This window comes from Zonotrichia albicollis, chromosome 33 (assembly GCF_047830755.1).
Source record: "Zonotrichia albicollis isolate bZonAlb1 chromosome 33, bZonAlb1.hap1, whole genome shotgun sequence".
Classification (NCBI taxonomy): Eukaryota; Metazoa; Chordata; class Aves; order Passeriformes; family Passerellidae; genus Zonotrichia; species Zonotrichia albicollis.
In genome coordinates, this window is record NC_133851.1 from 815,044 (window position 1) to 831,292 (window position 16,249).

The following is a 16,249-nucleotide window of genomic DNA, read 5'->3' on the forward strand; positions in this document are numbered from 1 at the left end:
TATCCCACCCTATCCTATCCCATCCTTTCCCATCCTTTCCCATCCCAATCCAATCCCATTTTATCCCACCCTATCCTATCCCACCCTTTCCATCCCATTCCCATCCCCAATCCCATTTCAGACCCTTTTCCTTTCCCACCCCTCATTCCCATTTTTCTATTTTTAGTCCTGTGAGAAGGGTGAGACAGTACAGATGTTATAATTCACGCTCTCACAATCAAAAGCCGACTATTTCTTAATTACAATACAAAAGATATGATATGATATGATACGATATGATATGATATAATATAAATATTGTATTATCAATATTGTACAATTAATACAGTACAATTAATATAGTATACTTTAAATTTTAATATGTAAAAATAGAACCTGTATAATTTTAATATTTAAAATATTATATAATTATACGTATGGAAATATATAAATTATACATATTAATTATAGAAATATTATATAATTATATATATTATATAATTATATATATTATATAATTATATATATTATGCAATTATAATACATAACATAAGCGTTTCTTGACCTACCAAATTATCCACAAATGCATTTCCCACATCCCCGAGGTGTCCCTGGGGTGTCCCCGGTCCCTCACCCCGCTCCAGGTGCGGGGTCACCGATCCCGGCCCTTCCCGGGGGCTGCAGCCGCCAGCTCTGCCTTATCACCCTCTTATCGCTCCTTTAACCCCGCTCGTTCGGCTCCCTTGGACAATCATTAATTAATGGCAGGTCCCTGCTGGCTTTGGGCAGTTCTGGCCTCTCCGCCCTCCTGGTAGGAATCTCTTCCCAAAATCCCAAATCCTAAAGGGATAAAAAAATCCATAGGGCAGCAAATGCTGATCCTGCTCCCAAATTCTAAACTGGGTTTGCAGATCCATCTGATCCCGCTCCCAAATTCTAAACTGGGTTTGCAGATCCATAGGGCAGCAAATGCTGACCCTGCTCCCAGATCCTAAACTGGGTCTGCAGATCCACCTGACCCTGCTCCCAAATTCTAAACTGGGTTTGCAGATCCATCTGACCCTGCTCCCAAATTCTAAACCGGGTTTGCAGATCCACCTGACCCTGCTCCCAAATTCTAAACTGGGTTTGCAGATCCATCTGACCCTGCTCCCAAATTCTAAACCGGGTTTGCAGATCCACCTGACCCTGCTCCCAAATTCTAAACTGGGTTTGCAGATCCATCTGATCCTGCTCCCAAATTCTAAACCGGGTTTGCAGATCCATCTGACCCTGCTCCCAAATTCTAAACTGGGTTTGAAGATCCACCTGACCCTGCTCCCAAATCCTAAAGTGAATTTGCAGATTCATAGGGCAGCAAACGGTGACCCTGCTCCCAGATCCTAAACTGGGTGCGCAGATCCACCTGAACCTACTCCCCGTCCTTCAGCCCCCCAAAGGCAGAAGACAGTGAAACCCAAGTTAAACCCCAATATTTTCACTCCACCCCCTATTTTGGCTCCATTTCCCAGGAATGAGCAGCCAGGTCTCATCCCTGAGCAGGGCAGAAATTCCAGGAGGGACCTGGGAGCTCTGGGCGTCCCCCAGGAGGGTTTGGTGGCAGCTGGGGGTGCAGAAATCTCTGTATTTATCATCTCCCCGGTTTGCCGGGACACGGCCACAAATCAGCCCCGAAAATCCAATCCTGGGGAAAACGGTTGGGAATTTACAGCGCTCCCAACACTGCGGGTTTATCCTTTAATGCTGCTGCTTTATGCATTTCTCTCCCTCCAACCCTATTTATTTCCTGTTTATTGGCCCAGCCTCCCCTAATTTATGTTTTCATTACTTTGATTAACGCCCCTGCTCCCCTGACATTGTTATTCCGGCGCAGCTCCCCCAAACCCTCGGTGTTAAATAATCCTCGGATTTAGCCGGGATGATTTGTAATTTAATAAGCGGCTCCGGCGCCGTGTTTTATCTCCTAATTGGGCCGGAATTAGCAGCGATTCCGGAATTAACACAAATTATGGGACGCCCCTTGTTGTTGCACGGGGTTTTATTGGGTTGGAACAACAGCTTTAGGAATTATCTGAGCCGCGTTCCCCAATCCTGGCCGTGATTCATTTCTGGATTTTCCACGGGTGATAGCACAGGCAGGAATTGCTGCCGTGGAGGGGAAGCTGCTCCTGAGGAAGGAAGGAAGGAAGGAAGGAAGGAAGGAAGGAAGGAAGGAAGGAAGGAAGGAAGGAAGGAAGGAAGGAAGGAAGGAAGGAAGGAAGGAAGGAAGGAAGGAAGGAAGGAAGGAAGGAAGGAAGGAAGGAAGGAAGGAAGGAAGGAAGGAAGGAAGGAAGGAAGGAAGGAAGGAAGGAAGGAAGGAAGGAAGGAAGGAAGGAAGGAAGGAAGGAAGGAAGGAAGGAAGGAAGGAAGGAAGGAAGGAAGGAAGGAAGGAAGGAAGGAAGGAAGGAAGGAAGGAAGGAAGGAAGGAAGGAAGGAAGGAAGGAAGGAAGGAAGGAAGGAAGGAAGGAAGGAAGGAAGGAAGGAAGGAAGGAAGGAAGGAAGGAAGGAAGGAAGGAAGGAAGGAAGGAAGGAAGGAAGGAAGGAAGGAAGGAAGGAAGGAAGGAAGGAAGGAAGGAAGGAAGGAAGGAAGGAAGGAAGGAAGGAAGGAAGGAAGGAAGGAAGGAAGGAAGGAAGGAAGGAAGGAAGGAAGGAAGGAAGGAAGGAGAGTTTTGGTCTCCCAGGTGGTTTAATTTCATTCCCTCATTATCATCCGGGGAACGTGATGTGTCTTGTTCTCCCGGTCTTTCCGTGCCCGCTCGGCTCCTTCCTGAAACGATTCCCAGGTTTGCGTCTCCGAGGAGCTGCAGGCGCCTCAGTCTGAGGCCAGCAAGGGCTGAGTGTCCAGAAAACCGCGGAAAAGTGGGAAAAGTGGAATTGCTCAGGTTGGAAAACCCGCTAGGGTCACTGAGTCCCACCAACAACCCAGAGAGAGGAGAAAGAAAAGCAATGCTTTTCCCAAAGGCGGGATTTGATTTTCCCAAAGATGGAGTTTGTTTCTTTTTCCCAAAAATGGGATTTGTTTTTTCCCAAATATGGAATTTGTTTGTCCCAAAGATGGGATCTATTTCTGTTTCCCAAATACGGGATTTGTTTCTTTTTCCCAAACATGTGATTTGTTCTTCCCAAAGATGGGATCTATTTCTGTTTCCCAAATACGGGATTTGTTTCTTTTTCCCAAACATGGGATTTGTTCTTCCCAAAGATGGGATTTATTTCTGTTTCCCAAAGATGGAATTTGTTCCCGTTTCCCAAATATGGGATTTGTTTTTCCCAGAGATTGGATTTGTTTCCCAAGGGTGGGATTTGATTTTCCCAAAGATAGAATTTGTTTCTGTTTCCCAAAGATGGAATTTGTTCCCGTTTCCCAAATATGGAATTTGTTTTTCCCAGAGATTGGATTTGTTTCCCAAGGGTGGGATTTGATTTTCCCAAAGATGGAATTTGTTTCTGTTTCCCAAATATGGGATTTGTTTCTGTTTCCCAAATATGGGATTTGTTTTTCCCAGAGATGGGATTTGTGACCATTCCTCACACCAGGACAAGCTGGTACCTCCCCATTTCCTCAACTTTTCCCTCTTCCTTTCCCCTTTGGGCCTTTGGCATTTCTGGGCTCTCAATCCCAGCTCCTCCCGTGGCTGAAATATTCCTTTAAAAGGGACAAAACAAAACGGCCTCAAGGCCAAACCCTCGGGACAGAGCTCCAGGCTGTTCCCACTCTCGGGAAGCAAACAGGGCTGTCCCATCCCCGCTGATTTTCCTCCTTTTGTTCCCAGCTCCAGCCCGGGGAGGGAGGAGGAGGAGGGAGGAGGAGGAAGGATCCCTCATCCGGTAAATCCGGCTGTTTCCCAGCTGTTCCCCAGGCTGGGGCAGGAGCGATAACCGGGAAAGCTCCGGGGCAACCACAGGTGCTGGGGAGCAGGGCCAAGGTCCACAGCCCTGGAAACACAGGTGGCACCTCAGGTGGCACCTCAGGTGAGCTGCTGTCTGGGGTGGGCAGAGCTGAGAAAGCCAATTTTGGGTCAAAAAGTGAAAAAAACGGGTGGGAGCTGCTGGGGTGCGATGGGATGGAGGAGCAGGAACATCCCTGTTCACACCTGGAGCGGTTCCTCCTCTTCCTCCTCCTCTTCTTGTCTTCATCTCCATCCCACCCACTTTTGGAAAATCCAGGTGCCTGAGGTGGGCAGTGGTGAGGAAGCCAATTTTGGGTCAAAAAGTGGAAAAAATGGGTGGGAGCTGCTGGGGTGCGGTGGGATGGAGGAGCAGGAACATCGCTGTTCACACCTGGAGCGGTTCCTCCTCTTCCTCCTCCTCTTCCTCCTCCTCTTCTTGTCTTCATTTCCATCCCACCAACCTTTGGAAAATCCAGGTGCCTGATGTGGGCAGTGCTGAGGAAGCCAACTTTGGGTTCAAAAAGTGAAAAACCAAACACCAAACCAAAAAAAATCAAAAGAACCCCACAAAACCCCAATCAACCAATGAACCAAAAAAATCAAAAATACAACAAAAAAAAATCCCCAAACCAAACCAACAAAAAAAACCCAAACAAGCCCAAAAAAAAAAACCCCAAGAAAAACAAAAAACCCATTGTGAAACAAACCCCAAAAGGCCCAAAAAAAAAAAATCTGTCAGAAAACCCAAAAAAAGAACCAAAAAAACCCTAAAAAAATCAAAAAACAACCCCAGATTTTGTTCCTCCATGGCTCTGAGCCATTCCCCACCTGCACAAAAATCACCCCAGAGCATCCCCAAGGCTGGGGCAGAGTCAGCAGAGCCGGGATGACAAAACCGGGCCCGAAATTCCCGGGGGGAATTGGGCGAGGAGGAGCCGATCTCGGATCTCTGATCTCGGATCTCTGATCTCGGATCTCTGATCTCACCTGGCGCTGCTGACGCCGCTCGTTCCCTCCCGCGTTCCTGCAGCCACAGCAGGAAATGCAATTTTTCAGGAAATGCAATTTTTGCTTCGCTGCTCTCGAGGTTTTCACGCTCAAAATCCCACGGCGGGGCGGGAGCTGCGAGTCCTTGGGCAAGGACGGCCGGGGTTTTTGGGGTTTTCATGGGGTTTTGCAGGGTTTTTGGGGTTTCACTGGGTTTTAGGGTGTCACTGGGTATTTGGGATGTCTTTGGGGTGTCACTGGGTTTTAGGGATGTCACTAGGTTTTTGGGATTTCATGGGGTTTTAGGGGTGTCACCAGGTTTTTAGGGTGTCGCGGAATTTTGGGATTTCACCAGGTTTTTGGGATTTCACAGGGTTTTGGGGATTTCACTGGGTTTTTGGGATTTTACCGGGTTTTAGGGGTGTCACTGAATTTTGGGGTGCCACTGAGTTTTTGGGGTGTCATTGGGTTTTTGGGATTTCACTGGGGTTTTGGGTCAAATTGGGGGGGAATTTTGAATCAAATTGAGTGGGAATTTTGGTTCAAACTGGGGGAATTTTGGGTCAAACTGGAGGGAATTTTGGGTTAAACTGGGGGGAATTTTGGGTCAAACTGGGGAGAATTTTGGGTCAAACTGAGAGGGAATTTTGGCTCCCTGAGCAGGATGGGACCTGCGGGCTGGGGTGGAAGAACAGGAACCTTGTCCCCTTCCAAGGACCGGAACAATTCCCCCATCCCAGGGCGCTCCAAGCCCTGTCCAACCCCCCCAAAACCCGAATTCCAGGGGGGACACGCAGGGATGGATGGAGAGGGGGAAGGGAGATGGAGGAGGAGGAGGAGGAGGAGGGGTGGGGAGGTGGATGAAGAGCGGGAATGGCTCGGGAAAGGGAAGGAGGCTGCTGCCACCTAGAGCAGCCCAGCCGAGCTTCCCCATTCCCAAAGATCCTTTTGGGGGAAGGCTGGACCGGGAAATTCGGGAAAAGCCGAATTCCCAGCCTCGGGGAGCGCCTCTGTTACCGTGGCGCTCGGGGGATAACTAATTAATGATGGAAATAAGTAAGAAAATCCCATTTTCACACCAATCCTCACTGGAAATTTGTGCCCCCGCGGATGAAGCAGAGCCGGACCCAGCCAAGGGCTCAGAAAGGGGAAGAATGTTAAAAAAAAAAAAAAAAAAAAAAACAAATAAAAAAGCGGAAGGGAGAAAAGGGAACGGAAAAGCCCCAAAGAGTCTTCGAGGATTTTGGTGAGGTGTCCCCAGACCGCAATCCCACAGGATGGGCCGGGGGGAAGCGAAAGCCACTCGGAGATGTCCCCAAGGCCACACGCTCCCCACCTGCCGGTGCCGCCCGTGTCCCCCCGCGGTGTCCCCCCGGTGTTTTCCGTGTCCCCCCGGGGTGTCCCCGTCCCTTCGTGTCCGCTCCTCGGTCCTCCCGCCCGCCAGGGGGCGCGCTGCGATGGGGCGGGACCGGAGGCGTGTCCCGATCATGTGGGCGTGTCCCGGTGTCTGTGGGCGTGTCCCGGTGTCTGTGGGCGTGTCCAAGTCCCTGTGGACGGTGCCGTGTCCCGGTACCGTGTCCCGGGGAGTGTCCCTGTCCCGACGCGTGTCCTGTTCCCGTGTCCCGGTGCTGTGTCCCGTGTCCTGTCCCCGTTCCCGAGACGTGTCCCGATCCCGTTCCTGCCTCCCGTGTCCCAGGGCGTGTCCCGTTCCCGTGTCCCGAGGCGTGTCCCAGCGCCGTTGCCGTTGCCGCTCCCGAGGCGTGTCCCGGTGCCGTCGCCGTTCCCGGGGCGTGTCCCGGTGCCGTGGGCGGGCCGCGCCGAGGCCGCCATGGCGCTGAACGGGGCCCTGGCGCTCCGTGTCGCCTACGCGTCCTTCGGTGCCCTGAGCGGCCTCTCGGCCTTCTGCGCCTGGAGCGTGGTGCCCGCGCTGCGCCAGCCCAGCACGGCTGCGGCCGGCGGCCTCTCGGGTACGGCACCGGGGGTGAGGGGACACCGGGCACCGGGCCGGGAGGGCTCTCGGGTTCGGCACCGGGGGACGAGGGGCACCGGGCCGGGCGGGTGGGCTCTTGGGTACAGCACCGGGGCCAAGGGGACACCGGGCACCGGGCCGGGAGGGCTCTCGGGTACGGCACCGGGGGCGAGCGGGCACCGGGCACCGGGCAGGGCGGGAGGGCTGAGCAGGATCGGCGTGAGGAAGGGATCGGGGCTGAGCCTGAGGGGGAGGGTCAGGGCGGCCATGGGGTCGAGGAGCCCCGACCTCAGCCGTGAGGGGTGTGAGGAGCCCATTCCCCTTGGCTGAGGGGGCTCTGAGGGGTGAGAGGGGAGTGAGGAGCCCCTTCCTCAGTCCTGAGGAGCTCTGAGGGCTGAGAGGGTCTGTGAGGAGCCCTTCTTCAGCCATGAGGGGTGTGAGGAGCCCATTTCTCAGCCATGAGGGGAGTGAGGGGTCTGTGAGGGGTGAGAGGAGCCCCATCCTCAGCCCTGAGGGGTGTGAGGCCTGAGGAGGAGTGAGGAGCCCATTCCCCATGGCTGAGGGGGCTATGAGGGATGTGAGGAGCCCCTTCCTCATCCCTGAGGGCTGTGAGGGGGCCATTTCTCATCCCTGAGGGCTGTGAGGGGAGTGAGGGCCATGGTGGGGCCAAGGAGCCCCTTCCCCATGGCTGAAAGGAAGTTTGAGGGGGCATCTCAGGGCTAAGGAGGCATTTGAGGGTGTGTCAGAGCAGCAATTGGGGGTATCAGGGCTGAGGGGGTGTCATGGCACCAGTGGGGCCGAGGAGCCCCTTCCTTGGGGCTGAAGTTTTCAGGGAAGCAAAGAAATCCTCCTGATTTCCCCAAATGCTGCAAGCAGACCCTCTGGAAGAGGGGTTTGGGTTTCGGGGGGGGGTAAAACTGCACCTGATGTGCCCAGAAATCTGAGATTTGGGAATTTGTGGCTCTGGGTTAATGGTTGGGGTGGAGCAGGACAGAGTCCTGCAGCTCCAGGGCTTCCCTGGCTGAATTCCTGCCAGAGTAGAAAGTGAAGTTAAAATTTAGAAAGGATCCAAGGGTGAGGTGCATGGCTGGGCTTGTCTCTGCTTCCTCTCCCTCAAAAAAAAAAAAAAAAGAAAAAGAAAAAAGCTTTTATTTCCAGCTGGAGATGGGATTCAGCAGAGAATTCCCACACTTTGCTGGGTGGCACAAAACTGGGGGGGATCTTGAACCAGAAATGCAGGAGAAAGAGCAAATGAAGGTATTTTCTGCTGTGTTTCTGCTCAGGGAGGAATTTTGACAGAGGAATTTGGAGAGTGGAATTTTGACTGCGGAATTTGCAGGTCCTCCTCAAAGTGCCCTGGTTAAGCCAAGCTCTGCCTGCTGGTCCGTGTTTATCTCGTTTTTAATGCCTCTGCTGTGCCTTTGGAGCTGTGTTTGAGGATGTTTATCCACAGGCTTCCTGGCTGGGAGAATTCCTCCTGGTTCTGAGGGGTCTCCAGCTTTGTCTCTGCAATCAGTTTGTTGATATTTCCCTTATCTCGCAGAGAACCTTTCCTGCTTGGGAATTAGCCCTAAATTTCACTAATTCCCTGTTATTTACAGTCAAAACTTGATCCAAGTCTGAAGTGCCGTGGAGGGAAAACGATGCTGGGGCTGCAATTAATGAAATTAAACCCCTTATATATCCCAGGGGTTTAATTCCATTTCCAACCAGTCACAGGGGCTTGGGAGAATTTTAGAAACACCTGGAATGGAAGGAATGGGAGCTGAATATGGGATCTGGTACAACACCAGAATATTCCAAAGGTTCCTCTTTTTCCAGAACTATTTTCCTAAAATATCTCAGTGTGGAGCTCCAGCAGTTTTGGCAGGAAAATCCCCCCATTTCTGACCTGCTCCAAACCCAGCTGAGGCTCTCGGGTTCCCCCAGGAGAGGCAAAGTTTGGCAAACGTGGAAATGGCAAAATTTCACTTGGCAAAGCCCCAGCCCCTGTTGGAGTGGGGATTTCAGCTCCTTCCAGCTGATGCTGCAGCTGGAGTGGATAAAAGGGGATTGTTTAGCTAGAAAAGGACTGAAGGCTTTGTAAACACACAGAAAAAAAAAAATTTGGAATCAGTCCCCATTTTCAGGGGCTTTTTAATGTTACTTTTCATTTTTACCCTCATTTTCTCTGCCATCACCACACGATGCTCCTTGCAGGAATGCTGGAATCAGGGGGCTCCTTGTGGAATAAACCTGAATTTTTAGTGTTTGTTTGTGCAATTTTTTTTTTTTGGCCTCTGCTGCAGAGTTGTTGTTTTTCCCCAGGATTTCCATGTGTGACAAATGGAACATTCCCAAAAAATCTCCCCTGGGATTGAAGGATCCCTCCAGGAGGAGCAGGAGGCTGACAAAACCTTGTGTTTGTCCCAGTTTTTGTTTGGATGTTTGCAGAGAGGGAAAGCTCATTTCCCTTGAGCTCCAACAGCCCAAACATTATCCAAATATTTGGGTCTGTGGGGGGAGAATCATTCCCCAGCCCTGCTTTGAACTCCTGGGTTTATTTCAGGTGCTGGGAGGTTTTTGTGTTTTACTCAGAAATTGATTTTTCCCTGGTTCTTGTCAGCTCCTCTCTGCTTGGAGCTGTTTGGGGCTTTCCTTTTTTGCATCCTGGGATAATTTGGGTTGGATTCCCTGCTTTTCCAGCAGGGTTGTGTCTGATGGAGCAGCTCCTGCTCCAGGGCGCTGGTTTGGGGTAAATCCACAGGGATTTGTGTTTTTATGGAGGGGTTTGGGTGGGATTTGTGTTTTTATGGAGGGGTTTGGGTGAGATTTGTGTTTTTACGGAGGGGTTTGGGTGAGATTTGTGTTTTTACGGAGGGGTTTGGGTGGGATTTGTGTTTTTATGGAGGGGTTTGGGTGGGATTTGTGTTTTTATGGAGGGGTTTGGGTGGGACTCTGCTGCTGCTGCTCTGGGGTTTGGTGCCCTGGCTCAGCTTTAGGGACAAAGAGCTTTAGGAGAGAAGGGCTGGATTTGGGGAATCCCTGGGGTGAAAACCTGCAGCTCCTGCAGGCAGTCACCCCAAGCTTTCAATAGTCACAACTTTTATTTCATTTCTCAGTAAAAATGGTTTCAAACCCTGAGTTTTTCAGGTGATGTTTTGGGCCAGGGCTTGGATCAGGGTTTGAATGGGGTTTGCGTTGGGGTTTGGGTCAGGGTTTAGGCTGGGGCTTGGGTTAGGGCTGGGATCAGGTTTGGATCAGGGTTTGGTTAGAATTGGATCAGGGTTTGGGTCAGGGTTTGGATTAGAATTGGGTGAGGGTTTGGATCAGGGTTTGGGTCAGGTTTGATTAGAATTGGATCAGGGTTTGGGTCAGGATTTGGTTTGGAATTGGATCAGGATTTGGATTTGGATCAGGGTTTGGGTCAGGATTTGGATTAGAATTGGATCAGGGTTTGGGTCATGGTTTAGATTATAGTTGGATAAGGGTTTAGGTGAGGGTTTGGATCAAGGTTTGGGTCAGGATCAGAGTTTGGATCAGGATTGGGATCAGGATTTGGATTAGAATTGGATCAGGGTTTGGATCAGAGTTTGGATCAGGTTTGGATTAGAATTGGATCAGGTTTGGATTAGAGTTGGATCAGGATGTGGGTTAGGGTTTGGATGAAGGTTTGGGTCAGGAACAGAGTTTGGCTCAGGATTTATATTTGGGTTTGAGTCAGGGTTTGGATCGGGATGTGGATTAGAATTGGATCAGGTTTGGATCAGGGTTTGGGTCAGGTTTGGACTGGAATGGGGTCAGGGCTTGTATCAGTTTTGGGTCAGGGTTTGGATTGGAACTGGATCAGAGTTTGGATCAGGATTTGGATTAGAATTGGGTGAGGGTTTGGGTCAGGGTTTGGGTCAGGTTTGATTAGAATTGGATCAGGGTTTGGGTGAGGGTTTAGGTCAGGAATTTGATCAGGATTTGGATCATGGTTTGGATTACAATTGGATCATGGTTTGGATCACAGTTTGGATCAGGATTTGGATTAGAATTGGATTTGGGTGAGGGTTTGGGTCGGGATCAGGGGAACTCGAGGCGCTCTGGTGCAGCAGCAGCAGCGATGTCGATGCCGGGTGGGAACAGCAAACCTTGACTCAGCATTCAGGGCAGTTCTGCTGAGTCATGGAGGCAGGCTCAGCAGGGAGCAGCTTTTTTGCTGACTGCAAACCTCAAGTTCCCCATTTCTGTCCAAAATGTGCCTCAAAAACGCTGGAACCCGGGGCAGCAGGAAGTGGGGGAGGTGATTTTGGGGAACTCAGCTCTGTCACCAGACCCTGGCACAGTTTGGGGTGCCATGACTCTGCAGTTCTGCCCACGGGATCTGCCTGCTCCCAAATCCCTCCTGCCAGCCTGGGGACCCCCAGCACGGGGGGATTGGTCATGGGGGGGTCCCATGGGGGTCTGGGGTGGGAACCCAGGGAATGTGGGCAGGGGGGCAGCAGGTCCTGGCAGCTGCAGGGAGGGCTTGGCCAGGAGGGGCTGTTGTGATGTCGCTGCTGTCACCTGGGCAGGTGTGCTGCTGTTCCCAGCTGTTCCCAGCTGTTCTGGGGGGGTTGGGCTGTGTTTGACCTGTCCATAGGTACCATTCTGATGTCCCTGCTGTCACCTGGCCAGGTGTGCTGCTGTTCCCAGCTGTTCCCAGCTGTTCTGGGGGGCTTGGGCTGTGTTTGACCTGTCCATAGGCACCATTCTGATGTCCCTGCTGTCACCTGGACAGGTGTGCTGCTGTTCCCAGCTGTTCCCAGCTGTTCTGGGAGGGTTGGGCTGTGTTTTACCTGTCCATAGGTACCATTTTGATGTCCCTGCTGTCACCTGGGCAGGTGTCCAGCTGTTCCCAGCTGTTCCCAGCTGTTCTGGGGGGTTGGGCTGTGTTTGACCTGTCCATAGGCACCATTCTGATGTCCCTGCTGTCACCTGGACAGGTGTCCAGCTGTTCCCAGCTGTTCCCAGCTGTTCTGTGGGGGGTTGGGCTGTGTTTGACCTGTCCATAGGCACCATTCTGATGTCCCTGCTGTCACCTGGGCAGGTGTGTTTCTGTTCCCAGCTGTTCCCAGCTGTTCCCAGCTGTTCCCAGCTGTTCTGGGGGGGTTGGGCTGTGTTTGACCTGTCCATAGGCACCATTCTGATGTCCCTGCTGTCACCTGGACAGGTGTGCTGGCGCTCTGGGCCCTAATCACGCATGTGATGTACCTGCAGGATTACTGGAGGACCTGGTTAAAAGGGCTGAGGTTCTTCCTCTCCGTCGGGATCCTCTTCTCTGCCCTCTCCGGGCTGGGCTTCTGCGCCTTCCTGGCCCTGGCCATCACCCAGCACCAGTGTGAGTACTGGGAGGCACTGGGAACACTGGGGAGGGCTGGGGGCGCTCCTGCCACCTCCAAAAATCCTGGAACTGCCTCATTTCCATGACAAAACCCCTAGAAAACCTGGGAATTTCCTTATTTCCATGACAAAGCCCCCAGAAAATCTGGGAATGTCCTCATTTCCATGTCAAAGCCCTTCCAAAAACCATGGGAATTTCCTTATTTCCATGACAAAACCCCCAGAAAATCTGGGAATGTCCTCATTTCCATGACAAAACCCCCAGAAAATCTGGGAATGTCCTCATTTCCATGACAATGCCCTTCCAAAAAACCTGGGACTTTCCAAATTTCCATGACAAAGCCCCCCCAAAAAACCTGGGAATGTACTCATTTCCATGACAAAGCCCCCCCAAAAAACCTGGGAATTTCCAAATTTCCATGACAAAGCCCCCAAAAAACCTGGAAATGTCTTCATTTCCATGACAAAGGTTGAGTCCATCCCTCCTGGAGCAGCTCCAAGCCCTGACTCAGCATTCCCAGCTCCAAAGCCCTGAACGTTCCCCAAGGAATGGCTCCAAATCCCTGCCGTGATTTCCTTGGCCCCAGACCAAAGGGAGAACGTTTGGGGGTTGTTTTCTTGGAGGTTTTCTGGGTTTGTTGTTTGCCCAGAAGCCCCACGGGGTTTGTCCTGAGTGGGTGGAGAAGCTGTGTGGGGTCACAACCCCAAAAACATCCCTTGGCTCAGCCTGAAGGAACTCCCCGTGGAGTTTTCCTGCTGCAAAGGGATGAAAAATCCATGTTTGAAATCTTTAAAAATACAGATTTGAAAGGGAAATCAAATATTTGCCATCCCTGCCTTTCTTGGAAAACTGTTTGGGGAGAAAATTGGGGTTTTTAGGGAATGTCTTAGCTCCACAATTTTTAGGGAAATCTAAGGATCCCCATGATTCAGGAACCCCCACAATCCAGGAATTCCCATGATGCAGGAACCCCCATGATACAGGAATGCCCAAAAATTCAGGAATTCCAACAAATCCGGAAATCTCCACAAATTCAGGAACCCCCACAAATCCAGGAATTCCCATGATCCAGGAATCCCCACAAATTCAGAAATTCCCACAAATCCCAGAACCCCTGTAATCCAAGAATCCCCAAAAATTCAGGAATTCTCACAATCCAGGAATCTCCTTAATCCAGGAACCCCCACAAATTTAGGAATTCCCACAAATCCAGGAATCCCCACCAATTCAGGAATCTCCATAAATTCAGCAATCCCCACAAATCCCATCCCATTCCAGTGGAATTCCAGGGAACACAGAGGTTGTGCAATGCCCCCAGGGGCTGGAATTCCCTCTGAATTCCCACCAAATTCCCACTGAATTCCCACTGAATTCCCTCTGAATTCCCTCTGAATTCCCACCAAATTCCCTCTGAATTCCCACCGAATTCCCAATTAATTCCCTCTGAATTCCCACCGAATTCCCACCGAATTCCCTCTGAATTCCCACTGAATATCCCTCCAAATTGCCTCTGAATTCCCTCTGAATTCCCACCGAATTCCCACCGAATTCCCACCGAATTCCCTCTGAATTCCCTCCGAATTCCCTCCGAATTCCCTCTGAATTCCCACTGAATTCCCTCTGAATTCCCACTGAATATCCCTCCAAATTCCCTTTGAATTCCCTCTGAATTCCCACCGAATTCCCTCTGAATTCCCACCGAATTCCATCTGAATTCCCACCGAATTCCCACCGAGTTCCCACCAAATTCCCACTGAATTCCCTCTGAATTCCCTCTGAATTCCCACTGAATTCCCTCCGAATTCCCTCTGAATTCCCACCAAATTCCCACTGAATTCCCTCTGAATTCCCTCTGAATTCCCTCCAAATTCCCACCAAATTCCCTCCGAATTCCCACCGAATTCCCTCTGAATTCCCACCGAATTCCCTCCAAATTCCCTCTGAATTCCCACCGAATTCCCTCCGAATTCCCTCCGAATTCCCACCGAATTCCCTCTGAATTCCCACTGAAGTCCCACCAAATTCCCTCTGAATTCCGTCTGAATTCCCTCTGAATTCCCACCGAGTTCCCACCAAATTCCCTCTGAATTCCGTCTGAATTCCCACCAAATTCCCACCAAATTCCCACCGAATTCCCTCTGAATTCCCACTGAATATCCCTCCAAATTCCCACCAAATTCCCTCTGAATTCCCACTGAATTCCATCTGAATTCCCACCGAATTCCCTCTGAATTCCCTCTGAATTCCCACCAAATTCCCACCGAATTCCCTCTGAATTCCCACTGAATTCCCACCGAATTCCCACTGAATTCCCTCTGAATTCCCACTGAATATCCCTCCAAATTCCCACCGAATTCCCTCTGAATTCCCTCTGAATTCTCTCTGAATTCCCACCGAATTCCATCTGAATTCCCACCAAATTCCCACCGAATTCCCTCTGAATTCCCACCGAATTCCCACCGAATTCCCTCTGATTTCCCACTGAATTCCCACTGAATTCCCTCTGAATTCCCACTGAATTCCCTCTGAATTCCCTCTGAATTCCCACTGAATTCCCTCTGAATTCCCACCAAATTCCCACCGAATTCCCACCAAATATCCCTCCAAATTCCCTCTGAATTCCCACTGAATATCCCTCCAAATTCCCTCCAAATTCCCTCTGAATTCCCTCTGAATTCCCTCTGAATTCCCACCAAATTCCCTCTGAATTCCCTCTGAATTCCCTCTGAATTCCCTCCAAATTCCCTCTGAATTCCCACCGAATTCCCAGCGAATTCCCACCGAATTCTGACCGAATTCCCACTGAATTCCCTCCGAATTCCCTCTGAATTCCCTCTGAATTCCCACCGAATTCCCACCCAATCCCATTGTTTCCCCACAGCCCTGACTGACCCCAAGAGCTATTACCTGTCCTGCGTGTGGAGCTTCATGGCGCTCAAGTGGGCGCTGCTGCTGAGCCTCTACTCGCACCGGTACCGCGCCGAGTTCGCCGACATCAGCATCCTCAGCGACTTCTGAGCCCCGGGGCAAGGTGTGAGAGGGGGCACAGACACTGGCTGTCAGTCTGTCAGTCTGTCTGTCCAACAGAGGGCTTTTCCTGCTGGCTTTTCCTCACTCATCGCTGCTCGTTCTGGGAGGGAAGGAGGGGAAGGACTCCCTGAGTGCTGCCAAAGGGGTGGCAGTCCCCACCTTTGTCACTGCCCTGCTCCTTTGTCCCCTCTCTGCTCCCTGGGAAAGGCCCAGCTGAGCTCCCAGCCGGGTTCTGCCTGTCCAGGGCTTTGGGGTTTGGGGGCAGCAGAGGAGCAGAGCTCATCCCAAAGGTCACAGGGATGGGGATGTTGCTCCTGGCAGAGCACAGCTCATCCCAAAGCTCATCCCAAAGCTCCCTGGGCTGGGAATGCTGCTCCAGGCAGAGCACAGCTCATCCCAAAGCTCCCAGAGCTGGGAATGTTGCTCCTGGCAGAGCACAGCTGATCCCAAAGCTCATCCCAAAGCTCCCTGGGCTGGGAATGCTGCCCTGGCTGCTCCCCAAGCTGGTTTTCAAAAGGAATGGGATCCCATTTAACCATAAATGCTGTATTTAACGCTTAAAGTTGCAGCAGCAGGTGTAGGGAAAAGGTGTTTGGGGGAAAGGGATGCAGGGTCAAGGCCTGACCTGCCTGAGCCTCAGGGAGAGGATTCCTGAGGAAAAAAAATAAGGAAAAAATGTTTTTGTGGAAGCAGGAGGAGAGGGGAGGGGACAGAGGCTGCTCAGGGGACCCCAGGGATTGAGGAGCAGCTTTGGGGTGAGGCTGTGACGTGCTGGAGTCCCTAAACCCAGCCCTGGGCCATGTTCTAGCCCTGGAGTTCCCACCCCACATGCCAGCTTTTTAAAGGATGCTGTGTGTAAATATTCCCTCTATTTTTACATGGATTCCTCCTGGTTTGCACCTCGGGGGTGCCGGGGTCGGTGCCACCCTCGCTGTCACCGTGTGCCACCACAAATACAGCCCTCCCTCACCAGCCTGGCTGCACTGGAGTTCCTGGGAGGGATGGGTG

The 16,249-nt window shown here is 51.4% G+C and overlaps 2 protein-coding genes across 2 annotated transcripts; one reads left to right on the plus strand and one right to left on the minus strand.

Annotated features, from left to right (window-relative positions):
- Positions 1 to 3,140: 3,140 nt before the first annotated feature.
- Positions 3,141 to 7,044, minus strand: LOC141726206 (uncharacterized). The gene is made up of 4 exons (XM_074530784.1): positions 6,232 to 7,044; positions 4,896 to 5,039; positions 4,300 to 4,403; positions 3,141 to 4,189 (listed from the first exon to the last, which is right to left on the minus strand). The coding sequence occupies exons 1-4, from the start codon at positions 6,382 to 6,384 to the stop codon at positions 3,667 to 3,669; spliced, it is 924 nt and encodes a 307-aa protein (XP_074386885.1). The 5' UTR covers positions 6,385 to 7,044; the 3' UTR covers positions 3,141 to 3,666.
- Positions 6,724 to 16,213, plus strand: SLC48A1 (solute carrier family 48 member 1). The gene is made up of 3 exons (XM_074530785.1): positions 6,724 to 6,862; positions 12,041 to 12,208; positions 15,093 to 16,213. Exons 1-3 carry the CDS (start codon positions 6,724 to 6,726, stop codon positions 15,227 to 15,229), a joined length of 444 nt encoding a protein of 147 aa, XP_074386886.1. The 3' UTR covers positions 15,230 to 16,213.
- Positions 16,214 to 16,249: the final 36 nt, after the last annotated feature.

Bases quoted from the DNA above. Each gene is read 5' to 3' on its own strand.
- LOC141726206 (XM_074530784.1), bottom strand. From the start codon at position 6,384: ATGATCGGGACACGCCTCCGGTCCCGCCCCATCGCAGCGCGCCCCCTG. The intron at 5,040-6,231 runs GTGGGGAGCGTG...TCCTTGCCCAAG, and splicing joins GACACGGGCGGCACCGGCAG to GACTCGCAGCTCCCGCCCCG. The intron at 4,190-4,299 runs GTGTGAACAGCG...TGCCCACCTCAG, and splicing joins AAGAGGAGGAACCGCTCCAG to GCACCTGGATTTTCCAAAAG.
- SLC48A1 (XM_074530785.1), top strand. From the start codon at position 6,724: ATGGCGCTGAACGGGGCCCTGGCGCTCCGTGTCGCCTACGCGTCCTTC. The intron at 6,863-12,040 runs GTACGGCACCGG...TCACCTGGACAG, and splicing joins TGCGGCCGGCGGCCTCTCGG to GTGTGCTGGCGCTCTGGGCC. The intron at 12,209-15,092 runs GTGAGTACTGGG...GTTTCCCCACAG, and splicing joins GGCCATCACCCAGCACCAGT to CCCTGACTGACCCCAAGAGC.